We start from the raw sequence: 16,958 nt of genomic DNA, 5'->3' as shown, positions 1-16,958 counted from the left end.
TTCTATGTTCTGTTTGCTGTCAGTAGAGCGCTTTCTTCTCTCTCCCTCGGTCTCTTTCACTACCCGAACAGAACCCCCCCCCCCCCCCCCCCCGGCCACCCATCAACCCCCAGGGGAAGGGCTATTTTTTACAAAGACTGTTTTAGCCGTGGCTTTGGCAGGCTGGCTTCTGTCAACAAGGATAGGAGCTGCTTGGATTTGCAGCAGCATAAAAGAGATCTTGGGGGTTTGAATCCGGGTCAAAGGGAGCCGGACCTAAGTGGGATGTGCTGTAGACTGATCCCACTTCCACTTAATCTTTGTACGTGGGATGGAAATTAGGAAGCCATTTTAGAAATTTAGCCTGTTAAATCTCTAATCCTAGAATCTTTAATTGTGAACATTGCAATCCCCCTGGCATCTCTCAGTAGGAATAGAGATAATTTCCTTCTGTCAGTGCTATTTTTTTTTCTTTATTTTTTTGCCCCACTGGTATTGTTTTTGTTTAGCGGCTTCCCTTTGAATGTTAAACTCTGCTTGACCAGGATCCCCAAGGAGTCTAAACTTCCCTCCTTTTTTCCTTCTACGCCAAATCGCTGAAAATAGCCAATCTGCTAGCCCTGTAACAGTACAGTATATGACTGGCAGATCGTGGTTTTAGCTGCGGATAACCGCAGATTGGGTGGATTTGGGTCATGAAAATGAATATTAAATCAGTCACGTCCTGTCTTGCACTATAGCTAGCAAGACAGGACAATTCCCTCCCAATCAGTAATGTTGATCTATTACATTACATTGCATTACCCACACTGTACATAATTTGGTGTTCATATATTCAGAACGGGTAAGGTCTAGTATCATTTATTTGGTTGGATGATGGATGGATGACGAATGTACACGCCTGGATTGGCCTTGGCTGGTAATCCACCTGATAGGGTGTTGTGGGTTCGATTCCCCATCCCGACAATCTTTGCTGCTTCCCCCCCACCCCCCATCTCTCTCCCCGTTTCCTCTCAACCTACTGTATATCTATCAATAAAGGCAAAAAGGCACAGACAATATCTTGGAATATCTATGAAATGGATTATCGCTGCGACACCGTTCAACACCCCCCCCCCCCCCCCCCCCCCCTGGCAAGGGCAGCTATTTTAACTGGCAGTCAATGAGTTTAAGGGCCCCTACACACCCAACTGACGCTAGCGTGACCTTCGTGGAGCATCTGCAGCTTACAATTTGGCCATAGTTTGTGAAGTGTCTCTCATGTCGTTGGCAGGAGTTAGCCATTAGTGCTGGTCCAATCACCTGACTGAGTATGTTGACTCGGCGGAGATGGCCAGGGAGGGAGAACTCTCTGTTTAGCTGTTGGGGGGCCTGAGCAAATCGGGGCATGTGAAGAAGTGAACGGCAAGCCATCATGGAGACCAAAGGCTCTACGAAGTATTGAACTTGCCACCTTTGCACAATGTGCAACCAACCGTAATCATTTCAATCTAAAGTGAAAGGGAATTTGTTCAAAGTAAATCAATCAATCTTTTTTGTAGGCTATTATAACCCAGCCCCATGCCTTTTCAGAATCATTCTCAATATAGTAATCTCAAATCAATTATTGCCATCAGCTTGGATAGTAATGGATTGTAATTGCATAAGGCTCTTGACAGAGAGAGAGGGAGAGAGACCGAAACCTGCAGGCACTTTACGGATGCGGTTATTTAACACCACGAATGCCCGTGGGTTATTAGGACCATTAAATCAAGAGCACCCAGCGATTTGCAGCAAAGGAGAACATTTAGCGACGCACCAGGCGCTATCCCGGATGTAGCTGAAGTAGCTAGATGTAGCCGTCTAAAACATAATCTTTGATTAGAATTGGACGAAATGATTTAGATCAAGAGTTATTCACGTTTTAAGATTTTCGATCTGACCCGCTAAAATGGGGGGGAACATTTTGGATGACGTCTCAACCGGAAATTACATTGAATGTTTCCCAAAAGACGCTCCCAGCCTGTGGAGCGATGCAATCGGTTTTTATTTATTTATTTTGCATAAGCCTGTCCGTGTCACACTTATTACATGATCGCCCAGTCATAATCGTTTCCATGTTTAAAAAATGTCATATATTTTCAAAAATTTATTTCAAAAATAGTGAAAATCCATTAAATTGGAAATTGTAGATCCGCTATTTCCACTATTAAAGTTTTTTTATAGTTATATAGTTAAAGTATAAAAAATATAAAATATTTATCTGCTCACATATCTGCTCTGTGCTTTAGTTTACAAAGCCTAACAGAATTCTAATTTATTTTCATGATGTTCCAGACAGTGTTCCACCACAGAAACAACAATTAAAACGATAATCACAATTATTTGAGTGACAATTAATCGTATGTAGTGACCACCCTCTCTGGCCTCGACTCAGGTCTGGGACCCGAAAAACGCTAAGCAGACATTTTTTTAGACCAGCGATCTATTGCAGACTTTGCTGTGAGTTACATCAAGTCTGAGATAGACAGCTGCTGAAAGCCAATCACACTTGTGTCTGGCCTGCAATTGATTGGGCCATCTCGGGCAGACAGACCTGACCGCCTGCTGCTCAACCTATCAGTGGCCTCACCTCATGTGCTGGCTGTTTTTAAACCGGCTAAGACGGCAGATAGACAATTTCGCGGTCTTAAAATGATGCTTGGATTGTAGCGTAAGAGCAGCATTCAACTAAGGCAGCGCCCAGATATTTGAACAGTGCACACAACTTGTTGCATCATGTTGGACGCACTGTCTAGCGCTGTGTATGCTTTTTGACCTCTCCTACACTCACCAAGTAGGGAACGTGATAAGGGAGCTTAAAGAGCAGCATGAATTGCAGAGGAAAATGAAAGAAGAATGACTCGTCCGCACATAAAGGCGCCCCGGCAAAACCCAGATGAATACTCGGCTAGCCTTCTAGCATGCTCTGCTGGCTCTGCCCCACAATGCAGCAGTGTGGCAGGAGTCCAGCAGCTTGCCTTCAGAACAGAACGGGCCAGGAGGTTGGGTAGAAATGTGTGTTTTTAAATAATTTGTAGCTCATGAATGTTTCAGGGGAGCGAGTGCCAACATGCATACCTAAAAAAGTTTTTCTCTGTGCTGAAATTGAAAGGCGGCGAAGTATTGAATTTCGCACAGCTGTAAGGCGAGAAGCAACGTTCACAATTGTTCACACCTTACACCGCAGTGTGAAGTCGTCGTCTTCCTCTGTTGTTATCTTGTGAGGCGATTGGGTTTCACGATAGGAGAGCGAGAAGGAGGGGTGTGGGCAGGTGCTGTGAAACATGAGCGCAAGTGTCTGTCTCTCTCTCTCTCATCAGACGATGTCTGCCAGGAACAGGGGGAGATTTGTAAGTTAGCGATTTTGGGATTGTCATTAAGTCAATGTGGCGAGAGTAGAGTGCAAGTCGACTGAAACCTGTCACTCAACAGTGAGCGGTGCTTGCAGTTTTCTTCCATTTTCGTCCCATAATTGGTCCTCTCCTCATCCATAATCACTGTGGTTCTAAAAAAAGAAAACAGCCTAATTTATACTTTGCTTGTTGGAAATAACTGATTTTTGAGGAGCGGATGCTGTTGTACCACAGAGTATAAATTAGGCTTAAATGGGAGAGGAGAGGAGGCGAGGGCTAGAAAAACTAGCGAGAGAGAAAGCGGTAATGAGACGTACACAATCCAGTCCCTCTGAGGCCTGGCCAGCTCGCCAACTGCAGCTGCCTTGCACTCGCCTCATTTTGTGTGTGTGTGTGTGTGTGTGTGTGTGTGTGTGTGTGTGTGTGTGTGTGCGTACGTACTTGTGTGTGTACGTACTGTGTTTTCATGAGTGGTATGCGTGCATGTCTGAGTGTGCATAAGGTCAGGTGTGTGTGTGTATGTACACACTTCTTTGCTTGTTTGAACATGCCGCATCATGGTCTCACAACGCTGCCTTCATATGACCCGGCCTGAAGCAAGTTGCAGAGTAAATATGAGAGGCTTTATGAAGCACCCATCCGGCAGTATCACCTTGCCTGCCTTTTCTGTTTTCACTTAAAGCACACAGGGAGTTCTTGTCGGTTGAGTTAACCCAAACTGCACAGACGGCTTTAAGTAACCCAATGATGCCGCGCTATACAGCGTAAATCGCTCCGTTCTTCTCGCGTCGCACCACATTAGAGCTCTCGGCTACAACTCCCGCTACCACAAATCACCGCCTATCAGCTCCACGGAAACTGCGTACAAGCAGCGTACATCAGCCTCATTGCTGTAGTAGGGCTATAACACCCATCGGCCCTGCTCCTTTTTTATTAAATCCAATCCATTATATCCTCGGCCGACGCCTTTCCGCACAGCCGTTAGTAGTCCTTCAACAGTTACTAGAGAATGCTGCGTTTAGAGATGAACACATGCAATGCCTCCCTCACCAAGGCTGATTCTCACGCAAATAGCCTATGACAAGTCCTACGATTCTCTTAGCCGTGCAGGCAATGAATGGCTGTTTCCTTTCAAACCTGACATTGGCTTTTTTTTTTTTTTTTTACGCGGAGGCCGCCTAGAACAGTGCTTGTCTGTCTGTGTGTTGTACTTCTGTATCACCTCACACGTAGTCCCAGACCCATCAGAGGTAAATCAATCAACTACCATGCTTAACATCAGGAATCAGAAGCACCTCCAGCCATGAAATGTGCCTTGTGGTGTACTAAAAGAAATGTGAGAATAGTGTGATAGTTCGGTCGTAGGTTTTAGATCATAGTAGTTTAGGTCGTGGTTGAAAATCTGTGTAGGTAAATGCACTAGAGGCCCCTCAACTGTAGGTATAACGGATTGGATTTTTTTTTTTTTTTTAAGGAGCAGGTCTGATTGGTGTTGTGGCCCTAGTCTAGCTGAATGAGTAGAGAGGCCACCTGGGAAACGCCCCGTCTGTGGCAAATTGTCCAAGACAAGACCATTAACCCATGACTGCTCTCTCCGGGCGCTGTATTATTGGCACTCATTGTTCCTAATAGTTAGGATGGATTAAATGCAGCAGAGGACACATTTCGCCAATGTGCAAATGTACTGTGACAAACAAATACCCAAAGGAGTGGGGCCTATATTATTATTATCATTATTCTCCCCCAGCAGTTCTCTTACACCAGCGTTGTTCTTGTGAAGCAATTTTGTTGTTGGCACCGAAGTATGTGTATAAAGATCACTATTGCCATTTGGGCCAAAGGAGACAGACTGTCATGCCCACAAACTGCTAGTTTGTCAATGCAGGGAAGGGTTGTGCTAAATGTTATTTTTTTATCACCATTATTATTTTCCACAATACTGTATTGAGAATCTAGCCCCTCGTGTCTATGTATTCACGTACCCCGCAGGGATGCCTTTACTTACCTTTACTTATGGCTAAACAGTAAACACCGGACAGGGAGGTCATGTGGCACACTGTTACTAGACTCTGAATGATACATGTTTGTCACATGACTCCAGAGTTCACGGAAGGGGCCTATTTCACACACACGCGCACACACACACACACACACACACATACACATACACACACACACACACAAGCCAAAAAGCATGAATCATGTATCTTCCAGGAATTCCAATTAATCACAATTTGTTACATTTGCAGCCTGGGGTCTGCACCTTGCATTTTCTTTTCACCAAATTAGGTACAAATGATCTTCGGAGTCATGTGGCGATGAAGAGGGTTTTATTGGTTTTATTCCACATTGTTTTCCTGTAATTACTTTGCACAATTAGTGGGCCTATTATTAAAAATAACAAAAACAGTGGGAATAGCAGGTTGAAAGGCCTCTGTGGAGTGCACCTCCAAAAGCACTTTTCGTTCCTTTAGGGGTCACCACAAATGCAAAACGTAGAACTGTATGTTGTATTAGTTCAGCCCCCCATCCTCCCGCGACTTCTCGGATCCAACTGGCTGCGACCTTGAATTTACACATCCCTGTCTATATGCGACCCAGACTGGCAGAGATGTGCATTCCATGGCCACTTTTAAGTTAACTAGAAGGCTAGACTGAGACTTATTTCCCGGTCCTCCGTGTACTAAAACTACCCTTCCTTCCTCCCTCCTCCTTCCAGAGCTTTCCGTCGGACGAAGGCTGGCCTTTCGCCAAATATCTGGGGGCGTGCGGGCGCATGGTGGCCGTCAACTACGTGGGCGAGGAGCTGTGGGCGTTCTACAACGCGCCGTGGGAGAAGCGCGTGGACCTGGCGCGCCAGCTGATGGACATCGCCGAGCAGCTGACCAACAACGACTTTGACTTCGCGCTCTACCTGCTGGACGTCAGCTTCGACAACTTCGCCGTGGGCCCGCGCGACGGGAAGGTCATCGTGGTGGATGCCGAGAACGTCCTGGTGGCGGACAAGAGGCTGATCAAGCAGAGTGAGTGTGTGTGTGTGTGTGTGTGTGTGTGTGTGTCGGGGGGGGGGGGGGGGGGGGGGTTGTGTGTCGGTGTTAATTCCGTCGACAAAAAAAAACTGAAGAAAAATGTTCGTTTTTTTCCACTGACGGGAACTAAATAAAAACTAAGCTATGATGACTAAGACTAAATATATTGACAATTTGGTCAACAAATACAAGCTAGACTAAAATGTGCTTGAAATGTACTTTAATTCCAGTTCCAGTAGGACTAAAAGACGAGTCTGTTGCAAGTTTGGTTGCGTTCGGGTGTTGCGCTTTGAAAATAGATCTAGGACACGTTGTGAGCTTGTAGATCGGCTATTTTCGGCATGCAACCAAGTGTAAAATCATTACAAAGCCATCAAGGCCTGCCAAAATATATCTGTTTGACTGTAGTTTAGTCAGCTAAAACCTTATGATATTTAGTTGACCAACACTAAAACTATTCAAATGGCTGAAACAAAATTCAAATTTATTCAGAAGACTAAGACTAAATCGAAATCGAAATGAACACTAGTGAGTGTGATGACTTTCTTCGTAGATGTGCGAGGTCCAAAGTGTGATATGCATAAGCGGCGCCCATTCCTTCAGTTGCCATGGCAATTCATCGTGCATGTGTGAGTGAGTGAAAGGCGCACCTTAATGGACCTGCCAGTCTTGTACCTCTGTCTGGAGCTACAAATGAGTGGAACACACCTGAGAGTTAGACCCTAGCCCATATATTTTCCAACTTGCATTAAGACTATTTCACACATGGATTGTCGAGCATCGTTATTACCTATATACCTGAGGGAGCCGTCTGCTTCTCTCCTCTCTCTGATGTTGCACCTCTCAAGAAGAGTGGGTGAAAAAAAAACCCAGCTGAATTTTACACGGAAGCTGAAACCTTCTATCGATTCGGCGAGGTCAAGGAAAGGTCACGGTGAGGGAGCATCACTGCCGGTCTCTCAAAGCCTTGCATCAGTCGCTGGGATGTAGTCACAACGCCGACGCCCCCCCCCCCCGACGTCCCCCCGTCCCCCCCCGACCCAAGCTCGGGTGCTGTGTGGTTGGCATGCGTGTCCCCATCAAAGCTCAGATTGTCCTGGATAACGAGCTATCTTAGCTGACCCAGTTTTCTTCCCCCTCCCTCTTTCACACACACACACACACACACACACACACACAGAGAGAGAGATGATCATGTGCATACAAGCTGACTCGTTTCCTATGTCCTCTCCCCTCATTCCCTTCCTCCAGCGAGGACAACAGAAGATAGGAATGCCACCCAGCCAGGCCCTTAGATGTTTCCCTTCCGATGTTCCAGAAATCCTATTAAAGTGATAAACTTTTGTGTGTGTGTGTGTGTGTGTGTGTGTGTGTGTGTGTGTGTGTGTGTGTGTGTGTGTGTGTGTGTGTGTGTGTGTGTGTGTGTGTGTGTGTGTGTGTGTGTGTGTGTGTGTGTGTGTGTGTGTGTGTGTGTGTGTGTGTGTGTGTGTGTGTGTGTGTGTGTGTGTGTCCTCATACTGTGATAAACTCATGCTATTTGAAATAATTGGCTGACCAAAATAGGATTGTCAATGATAACTATGGATTGATGCACAGTAATATGACAATAGTGTCTAAGTGTGTTCCCGTACAATCACATGCATGCGTGTTTTTGCCAATAGATTTCCTCAGACTACAGTACATTTGACCTCCTATATGGCACTGATGGTGCACACACACACATGCCTGTGTGTCCACTCATGTGCATCATTGCCATTAGTCACGATTTTCCACTCTGTCACGGCAGCCCGGCCTTTCTAGCCACGGAGAACGATCCGCCATGGTCGAGACTCTTTCTTTGTACAGCGACGCATTTAGAGCACGACAACTCAAGCTGCTTTATCCTGACCATTCAGAGTGTTGGCCTCAAGAATGAATGCATGCGCATGCCTGCTGCGTGTTGTGTCTGTACTCATGAACGCATGCCTGCTGCGTGTTGTGTCTGTACTCATGAACGCATGCCTGCTGTGTGTTGTGTCTGTACTCATGAACGCATGCCTGCTGTGTGTTGTGTCTGTACTCATGAACGCATGCCTGCTGTGTGTTGTGTCTGTACTCATGAACGCATGCGCATGCCTGCTGCATGTTGTCTGTACTCATGAACGCATGCCTGCTGCGTGTTGTGTCTGTACTCATGAACGCATGCCTGCTGCGTGTTGTGTCTGTACTCATGAACGCATGCCTGCTGTGTGTTGTCTGTACTCATGAACGCATGCCTGCTGCGTGTTGTCTGTACTCATGAACGCATGTGCATGCCTGCTGCGTGTTGTGTCTGTACTCATGAACGCATGCCTGCTGCGTGTTGTGTCTGTACTCATGAACGCATGCCTGCTGTGTGTTGTGTCTGTACTCATGAACGCATGTGCATGCCTGCTGCGTGTTGTGTCTGTACTCATGAACGCATGTGCATGCCTGCTGCGTGTTGTTTGTACTCATGAACGCATGCGCATGCCTTCTGCGTGTTGTGTCTGTACAGTACTCATGAACGCATGTGCATGCCTGCTGCGTGTTGTGTCTGAACGCATGCGCATGCCTGCTGCGTGTTGTGTCTGAACGCATGCGCATGCCTGCTGCGTGTTGTGTCTGAACGCATGCCCATGCCTGCTGCGTGTTGCGTCTGTACTCGTGTGCGCTCGAGTCACAGGGGACAGGGAGAGCGAGGACAGTAATGAGCATCACAGGTCAGGGGAAACATGTCTTGGCGGTGTTAGGAACCCGGGGTGTGGTAACCTTTCACTGGTTGCCTCGACAACTCAATCTCGCGGCAATTAGGAGAGCAAGAACGGCCGCGAGTCTCGTCAGTCCTGACGGGAGAGCCCATTGATTTGCAAATCAAAACAGGGCAGAAAAGTCACACGCCGTTCTGCCACCTCCCACGTTCTCTCTCTCTCTTGGCTGTCACATCCATATTGATGTCTTGTAGATGGAAGAAGACATACCGCGTTAGTGTTCAGCTGCAGTTTGCGTTATCCAATGGTGCGAGAAAAGTTGTCATCTCCCCCCGGTGAGTTTATCGAGCTGAAGGAAGGCTGTCGTATGCCAGTGGCCTTTGGAAGCACACGCATACTGTATAATGTACATCCTTCAATCACTCTCTCTTAATGTAATTCGGTGTGAGGGTATTTTCAGTACTTTTACTTCTACTCCATTACGTCTCTGAGGCAAATATTATACTTTCACTCCACTACAATTTTTTGAAAATTAAGTTACTGCTAATTACTTTGTAGATCTTGATTATTATTACAAACCATACATTAACCACTTCAGCCCTACTGTATGTCTCATTTGAAAATAGCTGATCTACAAGCTTACATTATTGTGAGCTTGTAGATCAGCTATTTTAAAAAGATTTTTTAATACATTTTATTCATTTGAAAATGATTTGAGTACTTTTTCCACCACTGCCTCACACTAATACAATAAATACACACATGGATGGACGCACCTCACACACACCACGCACACCAATACATTTCCCTTTGTTCTGTGTTCCTTTCCTTCCTCTGTCTCATACACGTTCAATCAGAAGCGCACACACACACAAACACACTGCGTCACACACACGCACAGCTCGTAGTTGTGAATGCCACCCGTACAGCCACGCTAACAAGTATTTCAGACCCAACGTCTGAGCACGCCCTCAGGCAGATGAAGGGGAGTTGAGCGGAATGAGAATGAGACGTACCTGAGACTCCTTAACATGGAAGGTAGTGGCCGGCCGGCCGGGGGGAAACGGATTGGAGGCCAGGTCGGTGAGTCTACCTCATCTGAACACTCATATTTCTTCTTTTTCTCGCTTTGTGATTTTGTTTTTGTTCTTTTAAGGGTGGGGGGGGGGGGGGGGATAGTTCACCCAAAAAAGTACTTATTTCCTATCCAATACACACCGCATGAAGCACTGAATTCATGGAGTTTTGTTTTTAAGGCATGAACTAAATCTCTTGAGGTCGGTATAATGTTGAAACCACAATCTCCCTTTTCCCATTTAAACCTGAAGACGGTTCTAAAAACACCTTCTAAATCCTTACCTAAGTTTCCTGAAAAACCTGGATTGAAATGTATAACAACGTAGGTGTAGCATATCTAAATGGGTTAAAGCTCATACATATTAACTTATTTTCAGCGCTCGTCATTGTCCTTGAGATTGTGTGTATGTGTGCGTGTGAATAATGGAATACACTCATGATGCTATCTGTCAATCAATGTTGAGCTGGGATGCATAGCTGCTTCTAAAACATTAATTGCCACGTTTCATCTTGCATGGCATATTCGTGTGTGTGTGTGTCATGCAGTACACATAGGTCCATCTCCCATCACCCATATGCTGATTGAGGTGAATAGACCCCTCCTCTGCTGGGGAGGGGGACCCGCAGAGGCCCTCAGTCGACGGGCAGTGCTGGATATTTGATTGAGTTGTTCTGACTTGCAAACAGAAGTGCATTAGAAGCGCTGATACTCTGATTATGTGTTTGCGGCCTCAGGGATTCTTTTCTTCAACAGTGCTATTGATCTGCTTTTTAATGCGGCAGCACTGATGGCTTTCTCATCATTCCAAGTTATTTCCGCAGCTGCCCTCTCTCTCTCCCCGGCACAAGTCTAAACGGAAAAGAGAGAAGTGAAATGAGCTGCAGGACCGTGGCGGTGGGGTGGGAGGAATTGATTTTGCTCAATGGAAATGAAAACATTTTGTCGCAGAGAAATGGCAAATGAGTTGTTTGATTGGTTTGCACAAGTCCAAAATAAAATTTCCCAAATGTTGTTAGAGGCCACGGGAACGACTCGGGTTGAGTTAATCAAGCCAGAATTGGTAGCACTTTCTCGTGTCCTTGACCTATCAGCCAGATTAGACTAGATTCAGAAAATGGCAGCAGTTACTCACTCTGTAAAACTCTGTAATGGCACATTTGTAAACAGTCGCTGTCATTTAATATGTGTTAAATGCACTTGAAATGAGATCTGTTTCACTTGCCTGGGCGGGCAGACCTTTTGAAGACGGACAGAACACCACGCAATGTCAACCTAAGCAGTCGGTACTAACCACACATGCGTGCAAACGGCATCCTCGTGTGATCCCAGCACAATGGAATCTATAAAATCATGACATTTCAGCTGGGCGACCTTCATTTGATGAAGGCCACAAGGCTGAAATATCCTGATTTCATTACGTATTAATCTGCTGTATTCGGTGAAACGGAAAGCGATACGATACCCTGAATAAATACAACCCAATAAATATATTTGGAATAACTGTCGGCAGCCCCTTCCTTCCACTTCCACAAAAATAATAGACTTGGAAAGTGGAAGTGAAAGCAATTGAAAAAGTAGAGTGGGGCATAAAACGAGGGTAAAAGTCAACTCTAATTATCTTCTAAAGGTGAGGAAATTGTTGACAAAAAATAACACACAGATTTTGAATATCTCAAGATTGTACCAAGATGGGGGGGGGGAACAATAAATGTTTTCCATTACCTGAAACGGTACCATCTCAGTGTTTTTGCATTGAAACCACATTGGTTCAGCATTTCGAGCATTACACAAGAAAGTCCTGAGACTTATTTCCATTGAGGTCCTCTCACAGTTAAGTCATGAGTTAAAAATACATTACAAGGCCTGGCTCAGCGGTCCAGGCACCTTGGCTGGTAATCCAGTCTGGCAGTGTGCCGCGGGTTCAACTCCCGATCCCGACGGCCTTTACTGCATGTCACCCCCCCATCTCTCCCCATTTCCTGTGAGCCTACTTTCTATCCCTCCATAAAAATATATAAAATAAAGGCAAAAGCCACACAAAAAAAAGAAAACATTACAATACAAACACATGACAGTAACATATACAGTGAGTACATTCCATACATAACATAAAACAAGTGCTCCCTTGTCTACCCTATACAAAAGACCCTCTATTTGGGAACTTTTTCCAAATAACATGCCTTTGTCTGCTGTTTAAAAGACTGTGACGGCACCAAGAGTATATAATGCCGGTCAGAGTTAATGTTATTCTGGACAAAGCAATGGTAAACGAAAAGTGAATTATAGGCTTAGTGACTAATTTACGTCATGATGATGTACGAGAAGAGCGTCCGCCCTCACTTCACACGGGTGTTATTTTTTTACTTTCTACTTGCATGCTGGAGACGTTTCCTTTCCCAGTTGAAAACTATATATTTTTTTAAGTTAAGTCATTAACAGAGCATTTTATTTTAACAATATGAACTTTAGAGGTAGCTCTCTTAATAGTTGTTCTTCCATTCGGAGGACCCTGGAGGCATCGGTACCACTTTCATAACCCATGTCGCGCCGCTTACTACCAGTGTGAGATGATTGTTGAGTCACAACCATTAGGCAACGACGTTCTGACAACACAATAGAGACTTGGCAGCTTCGCAGGCAATGTATGTTGATACAGTATGTGCACGTTCTGCGAGATTTGTGGTACAAATCTCGTCGTCAAGTCGTGTGCAGAAAACAGACGATCCACAAGCTCACAGCGCTGTCTGCGCATCGCCGGAGCGTTCTGAACGTATGAAGCATGCCACATTCTGGGAGCAACACCGCTGTACAACGCGGCATCGTTAAAGCATAATGGGATTTAACTTGTCTTCCTGCGAGGAAGTTTGGTAATCAAATCAAGCACCTGCACCTACAGTGTTGTGTAGCTACATGCTCAGCTGGGCTTCATGGCTATTTGCATTCACCGACGTTGTCGCCGACATTTTCACATTTGAGGGGGGTGAAGGAAGGAAGACAGGTTCTCAAATTTCAATCGCACGCAATTCACGTGCACAGTTGTGAGAATAAATGGGCTTCAAAATAGAAGCAATGCGGTTGTAGTCCAGCCATAAAGTAATAAGAAAGAATGTTTTATTTTCTAATTATCAACAAGTAATCTTTCGTGGGCCGGTCAGTGTCAGCCCGCGGGCCGTATTTGGCCGTACAATGCCCAGGTCTGCTCTATACGGAAAGCGGTCGAAAAGGAGCACAGTACAACTAGCACAGTGTTTTACTTCACAACAAAATACATGATTCCTCTGAGCACAGTGGTGATAGATGGATTGAATAACTGGAGTGCCATGGAAACTTGCACTTTCTTTTATGGACACTGTGTACTTTCTTTTAGCAGGAGGGAGAAAGGGCCTAGCACATGCACAATGTCAATAACCGGGCTAAAGCTAATACGTTAAAGCTGTTATCTGATCCATTTCACCCTCTGTGCCCACCCTCCCCCCTCCACAGACAAGCCAGAGAACTACGACGTCTGGTACGAGAGCCGCTTCGAGCCATGCGACAAGGAGGCCTGCCTGTCCTTCTCCAAGGAGTCCCTGTGCTCTCGCGTCACCGTGGACCACAACTACTACGCCGTGTGCCAGAACCTGCTGTCGCGCTATGCCACGTGGCGGGGCACCACGGGGGGCCTCCTCCACGACCCGCCCGCGCACATCTCCAAAGACGGACAGCTGGACGCGCTGCTGGACGAGTGCACCAACCCCAAAAAGCACTACGGCCGCTTCCAGGCGGCCAAGGAGCTGCGTGAGTACCTCACGCAGCTCGCCGCCTCCACCTCGTCCTCGGCCTCTGCCAGGTAATGAACGGAGCTAGCGTTAGCCTGAAGGGGGGGGAGTCAGTGGGGAGAGGAACCTTGTGGTCTCGAACTGTTGAACTCTGGAGATGTCCCAGACAGTCCTCATATGAGACTCTGCCCTGTGTAACCCCACCCCACTCTAGCTGGACACCAGAGCACAGGAGAGCGAGTTCTGAGGAAAGGTCAGATCTAAGGGATTCTGGTTCAGACCAGGCAGGACAGAGAAGAAAGAAGTGATCTCTCTCTCTCTGCCTGCCACCCTGGATAGGAGGTGCTAATGAGGGTGGCAGAGGGGCTCAGGCACATGCAGCCCCCGCTGACACTAGGCTAACGCAGCCCGGACTAGTAAGCAGTAGCAGTAACGACATCCATTCTCCTGCTCACCCCGTGGAAACATCAAAAGACACCCAACTGATCTTCTCTTTTTTTTGCTGCCAGTCTCTCTCGTTCCTGATGGTTAATTGGGACGGGTGGAAATTGAATCGACCGATGTGTTTACACTTTAGCTGCGCTGCCGCCTCCCGTTCCAGTAGCACCGGTTCCTTCGCCAGGAAGATGGAAGCGGTTGGAACCTTCCACTGTTTGGGAAGCTGAAAAGTCCTAATCACAGCAGGGAGAGAGAAAAGCAAACTGGTCGGCGGGGTTTTGGGTGCAGTTAGTTTGATGCAGAAAGAAAACTCTTAACAACGACCCAAGTCTTATTTCCTGCTACACCAATCAATCACTTGATTTCCAGGTCTCCGTAGTGTGGCAATCAGCGTTTTATTATTATTATTATTATTATGACGTAGAGGAAAAAGGGAGACTTACTGTACATAGGAACAGGAAAAGGCAAGGGTGTGATTGGACAGTGGCGGTGCACGTAGATGCAGATGTGCATATACCAAAGAGGCTATATGTAATGATAAGAAGCCCCAACAGTACAGAATGGCATCATCTTTCCCTCCAATTATTCCCCACAAGAGTTGTCCAACGAAAAGTGTTTTCACAAGTGACACAGAAAACGATGGCCTTCATATTGACTTTGTTTTTCTTTCTTTTTTTTTACACAAATCAGCCCAGATCCAGGGATTTGTGTTCACATATTCCCATCCTCCACCTTTATTGACAAATGGACTTGAGGTAAAGTAAGTAGATAAACCTAGATTAATCTTACTTCGTCAAGGTCAAATTGAGAACTTGGAAAATTGAAATGAAAACGTGGAGGGATTGTCTGGTTTATTGTGTGTATGGGTGTTGATTATTTGAGGTCTGGGAATACAAGATTCACGTTGTGCATAGCAGTAGCATACAGTAGTGCCAGGCTCTCGAATTAACTGGCCGTCTCGCAGTGAATCACATGAATCCCCCAGGTGCTCTAGTTAGTCGTAGCACGTGCCTGTTTGGACAAGAGAGCTAATCGTGGATGCACAGGGTTTAGCCTGTTTTATCTACTCCCAGATACAGACTTGCATATTTTTGAATTTGGCAGCTTGGAATTGGTTCAATGTAAAAACAAAAGAGGGGGGAGAAAAAATGACATCTCCAGGATTCAGTGTGTCAAGCTCCGTTTGTTTTGTTACATTTTCATCAAATTAGCGCATTTGTTCTGATTTTACACTCAGTGGTCCAATAAATGAAAGCGTATTCAGATAGGTTCATTTGGTGGTGGATTAGTAAAAGATCTTACTCAAAGCAGCGCACAAATCCCCTCGCTTGTCCCATCTGTTCGGTCTGACATCCGTCATGGCGTTGTAAAGTGGATGATACGTGGCACAATGGAGTGTTGTGCAATAACAGACAATGGGTGAGACAAATGGATAAATGGGACCAGCCACATGAGGAAGATGGCAAAAATAAAGAAGTTGTGACACCCCCACCCACCCCCTTTTTGCAAGTACTGGGGAGTCGATATGAGCCCTGTCAAGTTTGGAAAAGCAATAAAGAATAGTTTGGCTATCAAATTATGATTTCTGGTTTCATATCTCCCTTTTGTTGTATCAGGTACTGTATATTTCTGTTTCCCTAGTCTGGATGACTCGATAGTTGGAGGGATTTGTATGTGCGTAATTAACTGTCCGCGTTTGTACTGTAATTTCTCATTTGAGTATTATATCAGCATTGTCTGATTTTTCCTGTGCCTTTCATTCAAAAGTTGTACTTACAACTTTTAGTGGGTTTAAATATTAAAAATAAATGAAGATCTCTATATATATACTTACATGGTGTGCATTGGCTGTCTTTTTTCCTTGAGTCTGATATCGTCTCATCACTCTCACATTGTCTGCCTATAGTGTACTTAATTGTGTTTATCCTACTAGGCCTTACCCGTTGTGAGATATTGCCCCCCCTGGTGGTGATGACGTCATGACGTAGCCGTCACGAGATGGGAAGCGGAGTCCCATACCCCGCTGAATACGTTGTCTTGACAACCTGTTGATCTGAAACCTCTTCCTTCCCCATAGTTCGGTGACCTCTCTCTGGCTAGCAAGCAAACACTTTCATATCTCTGTTGTGAATACCAAAGAATTGATAAAAACCCAGCTGCATGGCAAAGCTGAATCAAAAACATGGTCTACAGTATTACTGGCTGGGGACAGAGACAGAGGGGGAATCTGGAGACGGAGATCTACTGTATATTATAAATGATTAAAGGGCAATGAAATGGGGAAACAGGACGGAACAATGTGACATGACATTAAGTAGGGATGGGATGAAAACATATTGTAGTCACAAACCTGGGGCAAAACAACAAACAGGCGCTAGGCCAAAGTTAAAGATGATTAGGGATGTGGTGACAAATAATGAGTGACCTGGAGAAACCTTGATATTGATTGTGGGCCAAATCAAATCTATCCATCAGTCTTCTTCTACGTAATAGAATGGAAGTGAACGGTGGTGGGAGCTGAACTATCGCTAGCACCATCTAGCAGTCCACGAGTTAAGACAATATATATATATCTTTTGCCAGCATTCCAAATT

The 16,958-nt window shown here is 45.6% G+C and overlaps 1 protein-coding gene across 1 annotated transcript in view; it reads left to right on the top strand.

Moving 5' to 3' along the window:
* Positions 1-16,197, top strand: part of dipk2ab (divergent protein kinase domain 2Ab) — a 46,229-nt gene extending 30,032 nt beyond the window's left edge. Inside the window, exons 3-4 of the mRNA XM_083778678.1 lie at positions 6,073-6,376; positions 13,652-16,197. Of these exons, the coding sequence (XP_083634804.1) occupies positions 6,073-6,376; positions 13,652-14,001 (654 nt within the window). The 3' untranslated portion in view covers positions 14,002-16,197. The remainder of the gene's footprint in view (positions 1-6,072; positions 6,377-13,651) is intronic.
* The last annotated feature ends 761 nt before the right edge of the window (positions 16,198-16,958 follow it).

This window comes from Protomyctophum parallelum (genome assembly GCF_964188405.1).
Source record: "Protomyctophum parallelum genome assembly, chromosome: 12".
NCBI lineage: Eukaryota > Metazoa > Chordata > Actinopteri > Myctophiformes > Myctophidae > Protomyctophum > Protomyctophum parallelum.
This window is presented reverse-complemented; position numbering and strand designations above follow the sequence as displayed.